This window comes from Cynocephalus volans, chromosome 2 (assembly GCF_027409185.1).
Source record: "Cynocephalus volans isolate mCynVol1 chromosome 2, mCynVol1.pri, whole genome shotgun sequence".
In the NCBI taxonomy this organism is placed as follows: Eukaryota; Metazoa; Chordata; class Mammalia; order Dermoptera; family Cynocephalidae; genus Cynocephalus; species Cynocephalus volans.
The window spans coordinates 13,112,649-13,128,201 of NC_084461.1; the positions used below are offsets into that span (position 1 = coordinate 13,112,649).

Here is a 15,553-nt window from a genome sequence, read left to right on the forward strand (position 1 = left end):
ACTCTCTGAGCCTCATATTCCCTTAAAATGGGTATTGTAATCTCAACCACACCTTCCTTAAATACCCAACAAGGTCAAGTGATATCAAGCATGCAGAAGTGCCTTGTAATCAGTAAAATTCTGGGCAAATGTAATCAAGGATTTAAAAAATCAAGATTTTAAAAAAATCTTAATTTTTAACCTATTTATTTACAACTTTGATTATGTTGCTGGCTTTTAAAATGGTTCTACCAAGTGTTTAATTCGTTACCATTTCTTTTAGTCTAACTTTTTCTCTTTTGATACAAAGCATAGAAAGATGTGTGAGACATAATTTAAGAGCAGATAAGCATTAGATTTGATTTCACCCAGCTGCCAGTAAAATACAATTCTGGTCATTGTTGCTATGACCAAGAGAATAATATTCTCTCTGCTGAGCTTCTATACCTATTCCATGGAGTCTCTGGTTTTTCATATAATATGAAGCAATTATAGGGCCATCAGTGGGGACCAGACAACTAATGCAATTTTCAAATATGATAATATCTGGACTCTTTCTTTATCCTCCCTCTTCTGGGTCTCTCTCTCACCCGTATCTAACCCGCATGTTTGTGTGTACACGTGTGCAAGGCTTTACGCATGTATATGTGTATACCCTGACAGCCACTTTGCTTCCTCTCCCAGAGTTAATCTGTCTTCTTCATTTTACCCAGGAGACACAGACTGCCAGTGGTTCCCAACGTCCTTTTCTCTTTTTTCTTTTTATATAGAACTCCATTTCTATGTGGGCATATAGCTACCCAGCTAAAATACTGGGTAAAGCTAAAATTTACCAGCTTTCTTTGCAGCACTGAGCAGTCACAGGACTAAGTTCCACATTGCTAGTTCTCAATCTTAGCTGCACACTGGAATCATCTGGCAAGTATTAAAACTACTGATGCCTGCCTGCATCCACCCGGAAAGAGCCTGATTCAAGTGGCCCAGGCATTAGGATTGTTAAAAGTTCCATAGGTATATCTAGTGTGAGAACCACTCTTCTACATCAGATGTGGCTAATAGCCTTGGATGTAAGAGGGATTATGGAGGATAAGGTCACACCTGGGAAAGGCAGAGAGTGAGCAGACAAAGCTTGGGTCCATGATGCTGTGGTGGAGTCCACATTCCAACCTGAACCACCTAGCTTAGGACCTCAGTCTTGTATAAGTGATTTTGCATGTGGTGCTTCTGTTATTCACAAACAATCCTAAATGATGGTATAGTCTATTATTATTTTTCCTCCTCTCTTTTTTCTTCCTTTACTGATCTCTCTAGCCCTACATAATATGGACTTAAAGTCCTCCCCAAAATTAGCTATATTAGTGAATATAATTTTAATTTTCATATTCTTAGTTGTTAACCAAATTGTTTTAATATGGCACAAATCTGAGGCTTTTTCTTTATATTCTCCACTAGAATGCAGTTCCATAGAAACTCTGATCTTTGCTTTATTCACTGTTCTATCCATAGCACCTAGAAGAGCACATGAACATAGCAGGTGTTCAATAAATATACTTTGAATAAATGTTCCTCACATAACTCTGTCTATAGATTAGATGCCATTGGTGAGAAAAGTTTCCCCATCACTAACAGAGATAATTTTTACTTAATTTATACATGTGTCTTTTCTACCTCCCTAGGGTATGTTATTGTCTATCCATTCTTCATTCTGATTGGTTATGAATTGTAGCCAAGCTCATTAAAATTCACCAATTCTGAGCAGTCCAAACTCTAAGTCTCTAAGAACTAATTTTATAAGCCCATATACAGCAGATTAAATTATGTCCCACCAAAATTCCCTGAAGCTTGAATTGTGTCCCCCAAGTTTTGTGTATTAGAATTTTGGTCCCCACTGTGACTGTTAAGAGGGTAGGAAATCCTACTGTGGTAATTGAAATGTGGAGCCTTATAGATGTGATTAGATTGTAGGACCGTGCCCAGTGAGTAGATTAAAAGTGGTGGTCAGGGGCATGGCTCTGAGGGCTTTAAAAGCACAGTGAATGAGGAACTGCCTCTCTGTCTGCTCTCTCTGCTTCCACCATCTTGCGATGTGAGACCCCTGGGTCACTGTTACCACGACCAGATGGGCTTTGGACTTCCTAGCCTCAGAAACTATAAGCAATAAATTTCATTTTCTTTATAAATTACCCAGTCTCAGGTATTCTTTTATAGCAACATGAAATGGACTAATACACCATATTACCCACGTGAGTATAATAAGTACATGGAAAGAAAAGAAATAGACAGTTTTAAGTAGACAGTACTTCCTACATTAAAAGTATTGATACACATATACCCAGGGAGTAAAGTGATATTTTTTAAGCTAGAATAGCACAATAAATTCATATCTCAATGATATCCACATTCTACACAATTACCATATATTGAGAAAATCCTGGTAACCAAAAAGTTATTTTGTAAGGGGCAAAAGGAAGCAATGAACCAAGGAAATCTAAGTTCATGAGTCTATGATCTGTATGTCCGAAATGCAACAGCTTTGCTGTTACTATCAAATAGAAGTGTTGGACTGGTAGGGGTCTATGCTGATTTACTCCTCTCTATGAATTAAATTTATTCTCTGTCTTGATCTGTCATCTCATTACAGTATGTACACAACTAGAGTTTCTAGCCCATAGATGTTGGCAGAAAGGTTTTTCAAGTACAATGATTATTCTGGAATTAGAATAATGTCCCCTGGGGACACCAGTGTCTGTCAGGCTGTCAGCTGTGCAGCCAAGCTTGTCAGCAGCAAAGTTGGAATGTTCAGCAAGATCCAAGTGACTAATTACCTGTTGCATCATTTTGTCTAATTGATGTTCTCAGATAACATCCCACCAATAGAGGATAATGAAATAAAACAAGTATTTCACCTGCTGTCCAAAGGCTAAAGTTAAAACAAGTATTTTCAACATTAAATATCATATGAAGGGCATTATTTTAGTGCATTTTTTATTAATTTCTCTTGAAATGTTTATTATGTTGGTTCTCAAATATAAGGAAAAAGATGGATGTTTCTCTCACCTGTTGCTCAGCAGGGAGCCCAGCAACATCAAGCTGTCCTCCATGCTGGCGATGATTTCTGAGGTGCTGTCTCCTCGCAGGAGGAGTTCGCCACGGGTTTTAAAGCTGCTGAATGTGAATGTTTTGTTGTCCCATTCGTGAATCACTTGCTTCAGCTTTTGCTCAATGTCTCTCTCTTTCACTGCACTGATACAGATGTCCTATCAAAATGGCAAGCTCTCATTTTATTACATGAAAGTCACACATCCTGGCTTACCAGTCTAGGTTCAGCAGAGATCCTGTCTTCACTATTTGCTTCATACGTATCTATAAACACTTATAGTTCCAGATCTAAATGGTGTGTGCATATGTAGATGTCGATGTAGTGAGACAGATGGGGATAAAGATACGACTAAATAATAGAACCTTAATTTATAAAAGTTCCCACCAAATATTCCAGAAAGATGACAGAAAAGAAATGTAGTAACCTTTTAGATTTTGAAATTTTAATTACACACAAATTTTAATGTGTTTCTGATTTACCTCTAAAGTCAAATGAATGCAATGTGAGAGGAGGAAATTAGCAGACACCTGATTTCTTCCCATCTCTTTGGGCACTTTCCCAGTCTCCTCTGTAGACTCATCTTCTCCTGGACCACTAGCCAAGCCCACCCTTACCCTCATTTCTTCTCACACTACATTCCCTCTCTGGTTGACATCGTCTAAGCCTATGTGTTCAGTAACCTTTTATATCTTCAGGCAAAACCCACATCCATTTGTCCACTGAACCTACTTGGATGTTTCAAGTAAATCTCAAACAATTTGTAAAATATCAAATGCATGCCCAACATCAAGCTCATTTTTGTACCCTGTCACCCAATATGGTCCCCTTCCAGGATTCCGTCTTGGTGATAAGCACCATCATTCATCTAGATCTCTCAGCAAGAAATCTAGGGATTCATCCTTAGCCCCTCCCCTTCGTTCTCCTACAATGTTCCCTCTATCACCAAATTCTGCCCAGTTTTATCTCCTAAAATTCCCTGGGATCTTCTCTCCTTCCCAGCTGCACGACCTCCCCTCTCATCCAACAAACCATTATCTCCTGCTTGGCTTCTCTTATAACCTTTCAGTTGGTTTTCCCAGCATTTCCCCCTTGTCCTCCTTCAAATTTTTTCTCCACGTGGCTACCAGAGTGATCTTCACAAAATGCAAACCTAACGTCATCCCCTGCTATAAACACATCCCCCAAATGGTTCCCCATTGTTCCCAAAACCTAAATCAACAACACTCTCGGTCCACTCCAACTCCCTGGCTTCAGGGGTCTCCCCTCTCCCCACCCCCATACCCCAGCCACATGGGCCTTCTTCTGTTCCCTCAAAACACTCTTCGGATCCTCCGCACATGAAGTTCTATCTGCCTGCAGTGATCTTCTGTGCACTTTCCCAGCCCCTCACCCTCACCATGCGACCACCCTCAACCAGCCAGTCCCGTGCATGCACCTCGGCTTCCCTACATTTACCACCTCCAGATAAGCCAAACCCCTTTACTGTAGGCTCTCCTGAAGCAGCATACTTTTCCTTTGATTATATTTATCACAGCTTATAACTATACCTTTATACGAATGCTTATTTAATTATACTAAATATTTCATGACCTATAAATGCAGGAATGCATCTTTATGTCCCCAAAACAGAATCTGCCCATAGTAGGCACTCGATAAACATTTGTTGAAGAAATTCATGGCTGAATGCCAGAAAGAATTTCAATTATCCTAACATAGCTTACTGATCTAACATTCCACAATACAGGGATGTTATCAAATAAATCCCATGAGACCTTCCAATCGTCCACCACATGATGCTTTCTATCAACTGTACCTCTATTTCCTCCTTGTATTTCAGAAGAGGTGCCTCCATGATATTTCTTAACTTAAGTGTTTCATTCCCCACATCCAGTCTGTGCCCAGTGACAGCAGTTATCCGTTCCCAGTGCCTCTCCATCATAGCTTTACTGGACATGTATTCCAGCAGTGGGCAACACTCGCTGAAATCATCAATGGTCTTCTTCAGGTCCAAAAAAGCCTGCCAGTCCTTCAAGGCCCGGGGAAGCTTCCGACACCTGCAGAGGGAAACCAACATGAAAGGCCATTTGAATGTGAGCACAGACCTCACCAGTCCAAGTTTGTCTGCCAGCACTTCTATCAAAAGCAGTCTCTTCGAATACCTATCCCATTTTTAAATCTCATGACTCAGAGGCTATCTGTTAATATAATACACTAACTTTCATGTTACAGAAAATTGCTCCTCCTCATCAGTAAAGATTTTTTCCAATGCCTCATAACAATTGCCCAGATAGAGGCATTATTTTAAAGAACAGAGGTGCCTTTCCATTCCATTCAATTCTATAAACATGTACTGGGAACGTACTATCTTTAAAGAACAGCATGGCCTTATCAGGAAGCCAACTGAAATATACAATAAATGATACTCCATTTTCTTTGGGTTCAACACTTAAAACAATATAGAGAAATCATAGGGGCCTTGCTTTTATTCCACAAAATCATCTAACATAAACTTCAATATTTGATAAATATAATATAAAAAAAAATCAGCTCCCTCCAAGTTACAGAAAAGCCCCTGACAAGATGTATCCAGGTTTGAAGAACATGCTTGTCTCACTGTGTACACACAGTGGTAATTAACAAGTAACATTTGACAAGGGTGATGTCAACAGACAACAACCGTGCAGCAAGATGTGCTCTCGAAACATCTGGGGTGAAAAAGAGAATGCGGCAGCCTATCAAAGAAGAAAGCACTTGACGTTCAGTAGCTCTGGGCATGCTAAACATTTAATTTCTCACCTGTTCTGGAATTCTAAAAGTTCATTGTTGATTTTTTCAATGTTCACTTCTGACCAAAGGATATCGTAATAACTATTCACAGTTTCTATGACACTGTTGTACAGAGTGTATATTTTCTGTAGAAGATGTAGTTGCTTCTTTATTTCAAGAAGCTGAGGATACTGTGTGACCGGCAGACCGAAAAGCTCCTCTCCTCCAGTGTAGGTGATGTACTTTCGATAGATGTTATCAAATTGATTCTAATATAATCACAAGCAAAAACTCATCAGAGTGATTTACACATGAACAAACACGCAAGTGAAAATAAAAGCTCAGCAAACAAGCAAGCATGTATGTTCTCTGGACAAATGTAAATAGGAACACTAAATTCGTATAATTAATTTACAGAAACCTCTAGTTGTAAACACAGAAATAATTATTTTAAATATACGTACATACCCTATTCCATGATAGGTCTTTCTATCTTTAAAAAAAAGGCATATGCATGTTTAAAATATAGTGAGGTCTTCACTATTTTGAAGTACATAGAAACTAAAAAGATTACCTGAAACATGGTAAGTCTATCACTGGCTTCCTGGGGTTTCAAGCCACGAGCCATTGGACCATTCTGAACAAAAAAGTTAAAATAAATATAAAATAGAATGAACTGCTTGCATACAAATTTTGTAAATTCAAAATACTTGAATATCAAAGTTATTTTTCATGCATGTCACATATGTTATAGGAAACTTGGTTTCTTATTTGTAAAAAAGGGCTCAGGAAGTGATTCATGTGGAAATATTTTTCAAGTCTAAAGAATCCAAGTTAATGCCACAAGTTTCATAAGTCAAGAAACTTTTAAAATTAAAAATATGTATTATTCATTTCTTAGGTGACATAGGCAAAGAAGAGCCAATGGCTATTCTATAAGAAGCACATGAAATGTCTGGTTTCAAACTAAAATGCCATATAACTTACAGACTTCACCATTCTAATACCCATTTCTAAAGTGGCCTATAATCTTAACGTTCCAAACAAGTTTTTCTACATTAGAATACCTTCAGTATGTGGATTTCTGTGCTTAGTGCACGGATCCAATCTCCTAACTTTATTAGCTTTGTGGTTTGTTGTGCTACTAATTAATAGGTACAAATTTTACCCTATACCCTAAGTATTTTCCTTCTGTAGTACATTATAATCTTCTGAAAATGAGTCTCATTACACAACACTGGAAAATATGCTAAGAGATTCTGCACTGAAACCCAAACGTATGATTAAAATAGATACTCCAAAGGGGCAGGGCTCCATCCGTCTTGTCCACAACTGTGTCATCAGCACCAAGGACAGTGCCTGGGCACATGCTGGGTACTCTATATTATTTGAGGAAAAGAGAACTATTATTATAACTACATGTGAATGGTGATTCTCTACACAAATTTAGGACACTATCAAACAATTTCAGTAACTGACCCATGATGCAATATGAACAGCACTTTAAATTCCCCAGTTTCTGATGAACTTTAAGGAGAAGGGATAGTGAAAGGGAAATCCTTCTCTGTTATGAAAATAAAACTCCCATTCCTAGGGAATTCCTAGAAATTTTCATAAAATTTGACACAGAATTTATAAACAACTACATTTTACATGCTCTATTCACTCTTCCCCAAAAATGCACACAGAGAAAGCTAGAATCATACCAAATCATAGTCCACATAAAACTGGTGACAGTCTTGGAGGAAGACCTCCATAGTGCTAATAAGCTCTTTCCTGAAACTGGGCTGCAGTGCAGCTAATTCATTCTGAACTTCACGAGCACGTATCTGCAGCTTTTCCCAAGCATAGTGCAGTGTATCAACTTTGTCCATCTCTTCCTTTGCTATCAGAAGTCCGTATTTGTTAAGCAGGGCATAAGATTCCTGCACACAAAAAAAGAAAAACTTAATTTCTGCCAGTCAGATGCAGAAACCTACACACATTTCTTAAAGCATTAAAATGGAAAAGATATGCATGATAGTAAAAACCACCCCATGAGTTCTATTAGTCTACTTGCAAAATTGCAAGGGCTTAAATGAGCAACTGAGCCACTCAGCTTCAGTTTCTTCATCTATAAAAAGGGGAAATTCTCTGGTTACTTCATGGGATCTTTGTGAATATCAAAAATATCATTTCAAATGCATTTTGAAGACTATAAAACATTATTCAAATAAAAGATAGTTTTAGTTAAGCCCCCAAATTGAATCTGAAGACTACAAAATTATATCATGTAAATGAAAAACATAAAACAATTTAACTTATGATATTAGGATAACAAAATTAACTAGAGTTTTAACTCTGTCCCATTTCACTTTATTGATAAGAGGTTCCAACAGTAAGACACAAGGGGGTGTCCTTGTCCTCAGCATGCAAAATTCTGGACTACTCTCTTGGCTAAAAGATTAAAATGAGGCAAAGGTTGGTTCTGATGAGAAAGAATTTTCCCTAAATATCCATGGCCTCCTTGCCCACCATTACTCCTCCCAGTGGAGGCGGGATGAGTACCCGATTGGTGATGTGGACAAAATATTGTTGATTTGGGGAAGCATACCCCAGTGCCTTTCTCCCTGTGCCCTCATTCTCTTAGGAGGCATGACTGACTGTGTTCTGCACCTCAGTACCATAAATTGGATCAGGGAAGAGAGAGACCTGCAGCTTTCCAGTGCTCCTCTGATGAATGAGAAAGTACAGTAATTGGGATTTAGTGTTCACAAGCCCATATTGCATGTGTGTGTGAGAGTGTGTGTGTTTGAGGAAGGGCATTACAGGGAATAACCAGAGCAGTACACTAAATCATGTCTTCCAAATTAGTTCTATCAGTAATAAAATCTGTATTTTGATCTTGACTCTACTTTTGTCTTAACTCCCTGGTGGGAGAAAACAGGATTGTCCTCTTCAGCTTCCAAGGACTACCCTGATCCTACACAAAGAAAGGGCTCTTTGCTTTAATGTTTCAGTTCCAAAGAGGAGCATGAGGGCCATGTGATTCCCCCAGCCCAGCACAGCAGAAGTGCAAATGCTAGTGCTCTGCACCGTTTTCATGATAATGTGAAATCTTCCAAAATTCAAAGTGATGTGCAACACTGATTAAAGTACATAATGTCTTTAACTTTCAGTTTCCTTGTGTGGAAATAGGGGCAGTAAGTCACAAGGATGAAATGAGTTAATCCATGTTTGGGGCACTGATACAGCCCCATCCAGGTTCTGTTCACCAGCTGCTGTTTCCATCCCCAGCTACTGACAGTGCTGGCTAAAGTGATCACTGATGTCTTTCCTAGAAAATTGTCCTCAGCTGAATGGGAGCTTCCTCTTGGGGAGATAATGGTCAATGGCACACTGACTTGGGGATACAAATGTTAGTCCCCTTGCCTCAAAGTGGGACAAATTGTATGGAATCACTCATGCTGTAGAGGGATCTCATCCCCATGCTCCCCTGGGGTCAATCTTAAGTTAGTCTACAGCTGAGACCACATCCTCACTTAGCTTCTCCCCCACCCCCACCGTTCTTCCCTGTTTCCCTCACTCCCCTTTTCCCATGAGCACTCATCAGTAAATTCCTTGCATAGAAATCCTCATCTCATATGATCCAGCCATCCCACTACTGGATATATATCCAGAGGATTGGAAATCATCATGTTTTAAAGATGCCTGCACTCCCACGTTTATTGCAGCTCTATTTACAGCAGCCAGGCTATGGAACCAACCTAAATGTCCATCAGTGGACAACTGGATAGGAAAATGTAGTATATATACACAGTGGAATACTACTCATCCATAAAAAAGAATGAAATTCCACCATTAACAGCAACATGGATAAGCCTGGAGAAAATTATTCGAAGTGAAACAACCCAGGTGCAGAAAGAGAAATACTGTATGTCCTCACTTATAAGTGGGAGCTGAATCCATAAATAAACAAACAATAAAGAGAGACAGAGAGAGAGAGAAATAAGAATCACAAACAATCACAATAATACCTTGAACTTTTAGAAGGAGAGAAAAGAACTGTGGTTACTAGAGATGGAAAAGGGGAAGGGACAGGGAGGGGGAGGGTAATTAATGAGAATTTGGTTAATGGACACAAGGAATGATTACGTATTGTAATGATGAATAAGCTAACCATCCTGATATGACCACCACACATTGTACACAACTACTAAAAGTCAACTTAGTACCCCATATATATGCATAATAAATTATCTTTAAGAAAAAAGAAAAGAAATCTTCATCTCAGTCTCTGTTCCTAGGGCCGTTAGATGACATGTAAAGGATGAGCATTGGCCTATGGAGGGCACCCTGTAAGCATAGGTATCATCATTGCTGAAATTCGTGCTTAGGTTTAGCACCTATTCATAACTTTAGACCAGACCTGTTCAGTATTCAGCTCACAGCATCCAACAAGTAGAAATATTTATACAAAGAACAAACAACCATCAGTTACCTCAATAGGTCCTACTTGAAAGTCAATGGATATTTGCTGCTCCCTGATTTCTTTCAGTGCCGCCATCGCAATCCGAATGTCATCCAGGTCTTTAATTGGACGATTCAGTTTCTTATTGAATTCTTCAATAAGTGTGAAAATGTTTTCCATCTCACTCCTGTATTTTTTATTACAGTGACGGCCAATGACAGCCATCCAGGCCTTTGTTTCAGCAGTCAGAGCAAACTTCAAGTCAGCTATAAAACCCAAATGTCCACAGTTCAGTTTGAAAAACTTGAGTCAGTATGAAAAGGCACAGGGCTACTGTTCATCAATAGCAAATACTTGGCAGCTTACAGCCCTCTAATGCATGAAAAATCAAACTGGAAAAAAAAATACTTTTTCCTAATCATTATATATTCCTTCATTTTATGAAGCTTGTTTTACAACAATTCAAAACACATTTCAAAATGCTAGGAAAAAAATATATATATCAAAATGTTCTGAGATAAGCCTCAAATGCTTGTTATTGTTATTTATTAAATAAAGGGTATGTTTTAATTCCAAATGCAACAAACTCATCCCCTGTCTCTGAATTGGCCTTTATTTTCAAGGTTTAGCAGCAAAGTGTTAAAAATAGTCCAGAATAAATAATTATTCAGAAAGGCATTAAAAACAAATCTACAAATTGGTCTTAAAGCTTGAGGCCCATAAAAGGAAAGTCAATGTTTAAGACAGCTAGAATTTTCCAGAATACTCATCTAAGTAAAGAGATAGAACAATACCGCTGAATTTGTGTGACTGAAAGAAAATGAACCAACCTGTGTACAGAGCAATGCAACCCACACAGATGTATTCAGGCTCAGCATTAATTTCCTGCTCTAGGTTTTGGAAATACAGAATCTGGGATTCAAATTCAGAAAGCAAGGGGTTTTTCGTAATAAATGTTATAACAGTTTCTTCTTTCTCCTTTTGCCAAATGTGATTGTAGCACTTGAAGCAATCCATAGATGTAATAACTTCCTAGAATACAAACAAACAACAGATTTGTGTTGAGAAGAAAGAACCTGAAATAGCATCATGGCATAAGTGAATATTTGCCAATTGCTGGTGGTTCCCATGGATTTATTAAAATGTTTAGTGAACTGTGTAATTAGTTGGAAATGCCACAGAACCGGGACTATATACAATAATGTGAACAGTAACCCAGGGTGAGTAATAGTTTCACTGTTACCATCTTAGCTAAAAGAGAGAGAAACAGTTTCTAGAAACTAGAACAGTTCTCAAAGAACTGTGTGGACAGGGTCCTCTTTAGTGGAGCTGGATCTTAGGTCAAAATCCACAGCTCAAGGTCAGGCCAGAGAGAGTGTGTTATGGAAAAAAAACAAATACTCTGAGGTCACTCTCTTTGCCCCCCGATCTTTTCCAAGATTCCTCCCCAGATGAATCCACCAGACACCTCAATGGGAGGCTACTGATGTGTTGCCTAAGGTCAGACAGTCAAGCAGAGAAGGGTGGAGATTTGATCGGGGGTGGGATGGGAGGACATAAGGAACATAGCCAGCCTCAATCCCATTGGAAGATCGCATGGAATCACACAAAACATATAAATTCATGTACCAAGAATTGACATCTGTACAATACTACATCCTCCTACCCAGGAGCACAGTACATGTTTCCATATCTTCCAATCTTTGGCAAAAATTCCTTGTTAAGCTTTAGAGCAATCTTCACAGATATCTGCACACACTTTTCATTATGTATGTTCCTGGGTACTTTCCAATGACATTGTCATTGTACACAAGATCTTTTCCCACTGTTTTATAACAGGCTATGAACGGCAGTCCAGTTGGCTACCAAGTGTGCTTCTGTAGGAAGAAATGGCTCAGTCGCAATTGGTAAACAGAGGATGGAGTCAATGTCATGGGGAGGTCACGTTATCAAATGCAGAACAAGTGCTACTGTTTTGTACCCATTAAAGCAGCGAGCCACAGAGGAGCAGTCCATGTGCCATGTTCCTTCACCACTTCGTTTTGGACCAATTTGGCCATCCCTTGTCTTAAGAATGTTCTTTACACAGTTTGACCTGATCTTTGCATATATTATCCCTGCTCCCACACCACAGCAGCCTCAGCTGCTCCTTACACCAGTTCCCCCTGGGGCTTCCTTCATGTTTTTATATAAAGTTCTATAATTACTAAGGTGTTGTTAAAAGCACACATGTTTTACTATTATTGTTACTGTTAATATTTCACTACAATTGTTATTGTTTCTGTTACTACTCTGGCAACAAAACTGCCTAGATCTTGTGTGTCTGCCTCAATCCTGTTTTTCTTATAATCCCTAGTTAATATGAAATGTGCAACTTTGCAAAACAAGAGGATTTTCAGGAGCATGTTTATGGTGTTGTACCAGAAAGGCCTACAATTATATTTCAATTGACTATTAACTTAACTCTTCTCAGGGCACAATTTTTTTCAGATTAGCCTCTTGGATTTAAGTTGTAAATAAAAATATCATCTACAAATAATTAATAATGTGTCTCTTCATTTCTCATGTTTTTATCTCAGAATTACGTTTTTCTACAAGCTTACATTATAATTTCAGAGTTACATCTGCATGAAAAAAATTTTCTAAACTGACATAGAATAGCAAAGCAATTAATAAGAATAATTATTACCAACAGCATTCTAAATGGTCCAATTATTTGAAGTAAGTTGCACCAGCCTACACCAAACCAAGGAGTAGTTCCACTCCAACTCCCCGTATACAGCTAAAATGTCCCTCAGAGCCTCAGGTCTAATGGGTGTTGAGACATCCCATCCACTAAAATGCAAAAAGCTAAGCCTGCTACCGCCTGTCCCATCCACAACTGATCCTCTGGCCTCACATGTTGGCATGCATAACAAGAAAAATTAAATATCTATGCTCAGCAAATAGACATATTCACAAATGCATGACAGTTTGGAGAATGAATTACATATTATTGAAGACTCCTGGATATGGGTAGAAATTCCAGAATCTTGAACTCTTTTAACAGCCAAGAGCTTATAATATTAAGAATATACCTTAACTAAATAAATTTTAGGTTCTTATTTTATCAGAAAGTGTCAATCTTTATTAAATGGGAACTTTTTAGAATGGTGGTAATGTAGACCTTAAAAGAAATGTAGACCTTAAAAGAAAAATTAGATGAACTATACTAGAAATGTGCTGCTTAAGTTACTTTTATGAACAGGGCTATTTTGATTGTTTAGTCCATCTCATCTTTTCAAGCCAGGCTTGTTATAAGTTGAAGGTCAATCTATGAATGTGCTGTGTGTAGGTTGGGTTTATGCTGTGATCCAATCAGCTATGGCAAGAGGAAAGGGGCAGGGGTCACAGGATTTTCTGTGGTGGTGACAGAATCATTCAGAAGGGTCTGTGGCTGTGGAGGCTGGCCGGGCCTGGTGCTATCACTAAGTGTACATATATTCTCCCAGAAACAATTCGGTCATCCCATAAATCTGCAATAACTTCTTCAAGTTATTCTAAATACCACCCCTTTCCACTATTTCAAGAAAGACTGGTTTCTGTACATTTCCTTCATTTAATATAAAAGCAAATGCAACAAAAAATGACACAGAGGTAAGGGTTTTGTGGCCAGCAGCATGTTAATTTCAACATTATGTTTTACCCTTAGATTTCTGTAATAATGACTGATTATATTCAGATAAAGTAATGGACTTTATGGCTGATTTATTTTATTGTATTTTCTATGATTACTGAGACATTTGAAAGTGTTTGAATGTTTGTGGTTATAACAAAATACTCTACTTATCTTTATCATTTAGTATAGAGCCTGAAAAATTAAGCACTAGATAAATATTTGTTAAATTATATGAATACTGTCCTTAGGGTAAAATTAATACAGTACTTTCAATACATTAAGGAAGATTAAAAGTACATAAATGCGAAGACTTCCAGTTCCCTTGGGAACACATTAAAACTAACAATAATATTTCCTCTCATTGTTACAGCAACAGTAGCTTTTCGAAGTGCTTTCAAATGAACGTAACTCACTCTATCAAAACTGAGTAATAGAAAAGATGTATTTACAGAGTGACAACTATTCTTCAACACTGAGAAACATTTTTAATGAGTCTACAGGTCTAGTGACAATGTGAATTAGCAGATTTTTTAAAATAAAAGATAACTTCAGGCTTTTGAGCTTTTTTGACTATAGAAATAGATTTACCTATACAAAAAAAAAGGAAAGTTGAAATATTAGGTTGGAAGAAAGAATTAACCTGAACTTAAGTCCATGTCCAGTACAAGTTTGTATCTATAGTACTAATATTTTCTTTATTCTCAGTTTTATCTAATTTCCATGTGACAATATACATACATTTTTATCTGATACTTCAGAAAATTTGTCTGACTACACAAATATAAAAAATTTATTGCAAACCTCATTCTATTTCAAATATTGTAGTTTCACTGACTCTTCGAAGGTGAAAGGTTATACCAGTCTGACTTGTGGTTTGGAACATATTCGATTTTTTTAAAGTTAGATACATTTGTCTTAAAATAAGAGGTTAAGGAATTAAACAGAACACAATATAAAAATAAGAATAATAGTTTTCTTTCACCTTGCAATGTAGAATGGAAGATCTTCAGTTCAACAAACATTTCCTGAGCACGTACAAAATGCCATTAGCAGCTCACTGAAGGCACAGTCGGTAAGACCCAGGTTCCATGTAGGTCAAGCTTGTGATGTTCAAGTTCACACAGGCACGTGTCATAAAGCAAAGGGCCCTGGCTCCAGAGCCTCTTGACTTACCTTTTTGGTAGAGTTGATGACTGTGCTGAGCACAGACACTAATTTTACAATCTCTTTGTTATCAGAAATATTCTTATAATAGTTCTTGGTTTGCACAGGAATGGGTAAGCTTACAGATGCTATCTCAAAGGTATCTAAAAGCAAAAAAGAAAAAAACATTGTATTAACAGCACAGGGAACATACTTTAAAAAGATGAGCATATTTCTGCAATGGTAAAATAAGGACCTCCGAAAATCTCCTCTACGAAAGCAGTAAAAATAATGGAAAAAATTGTCAATATCAACTTTTGGGGGCTCTGGAAATTAACCAAAGCTTGTAACAATCCAAAAAGTGTTTATTCAAGAAAAAAACTGCAGAATCGGTAACATGAGCAAGTTTTGTAGTGTTTTAACTCGTTCTATTCCCAACGCCCCCCTCTGGCTATGT

The 15,553-nt window shown here is 37.8% G+C and overlaps 1 protein-coding gene across 1 annotated transcript in view; it reads right to left on the reverse strand.

Moving 5' to 3' along the window:
* Positions 1 to 15,553, reverse strand: part of DNAH5 (dynein axonemal heavy chain 5) — a 222,492-nt gene that overhangs the window by 146,842 nt on the left and 60,097 nt on the right. Inside the window, exons 22-29 of the mRNA XM_063087541.1 lie at positions 15,127 to 15,260; positions 11,126 to 11,327; positions 10,326 to 10,561; positions 7,552 to 7,770; positions 6,420 to 6,482; positions 5,876 to 6,114; positions 4,893 to 5,133; positions 3,037 to 3,236 (exon numbers count right to left, since the gene is read on the reverse strand). Of these exons, the coding sequence (XP_062943611.1) occupies positions 3,037 to 3,236; positions 4,893 to 5,133; positions 5,876 to 6,114; positions 6,420 to 6,482; positions 7,552 to 7,770; positions 10,326 to 10,561; positions 11,126 to 11,327; positions 15,127 to 15,260 (1,534 nt within the window). The remainder of the gene's footprint in view (positions 1 to 3,036; positions 3,237 to 4,892; positions 5,134 to 5,875; positions 6,115 to 6,419; positions 6,483 to 7,551; positions 7,771 to 10,325; positions 10,562 to 11,125; positions 11,328 to 15,126; positions 15,261 to 15,553) is intronic.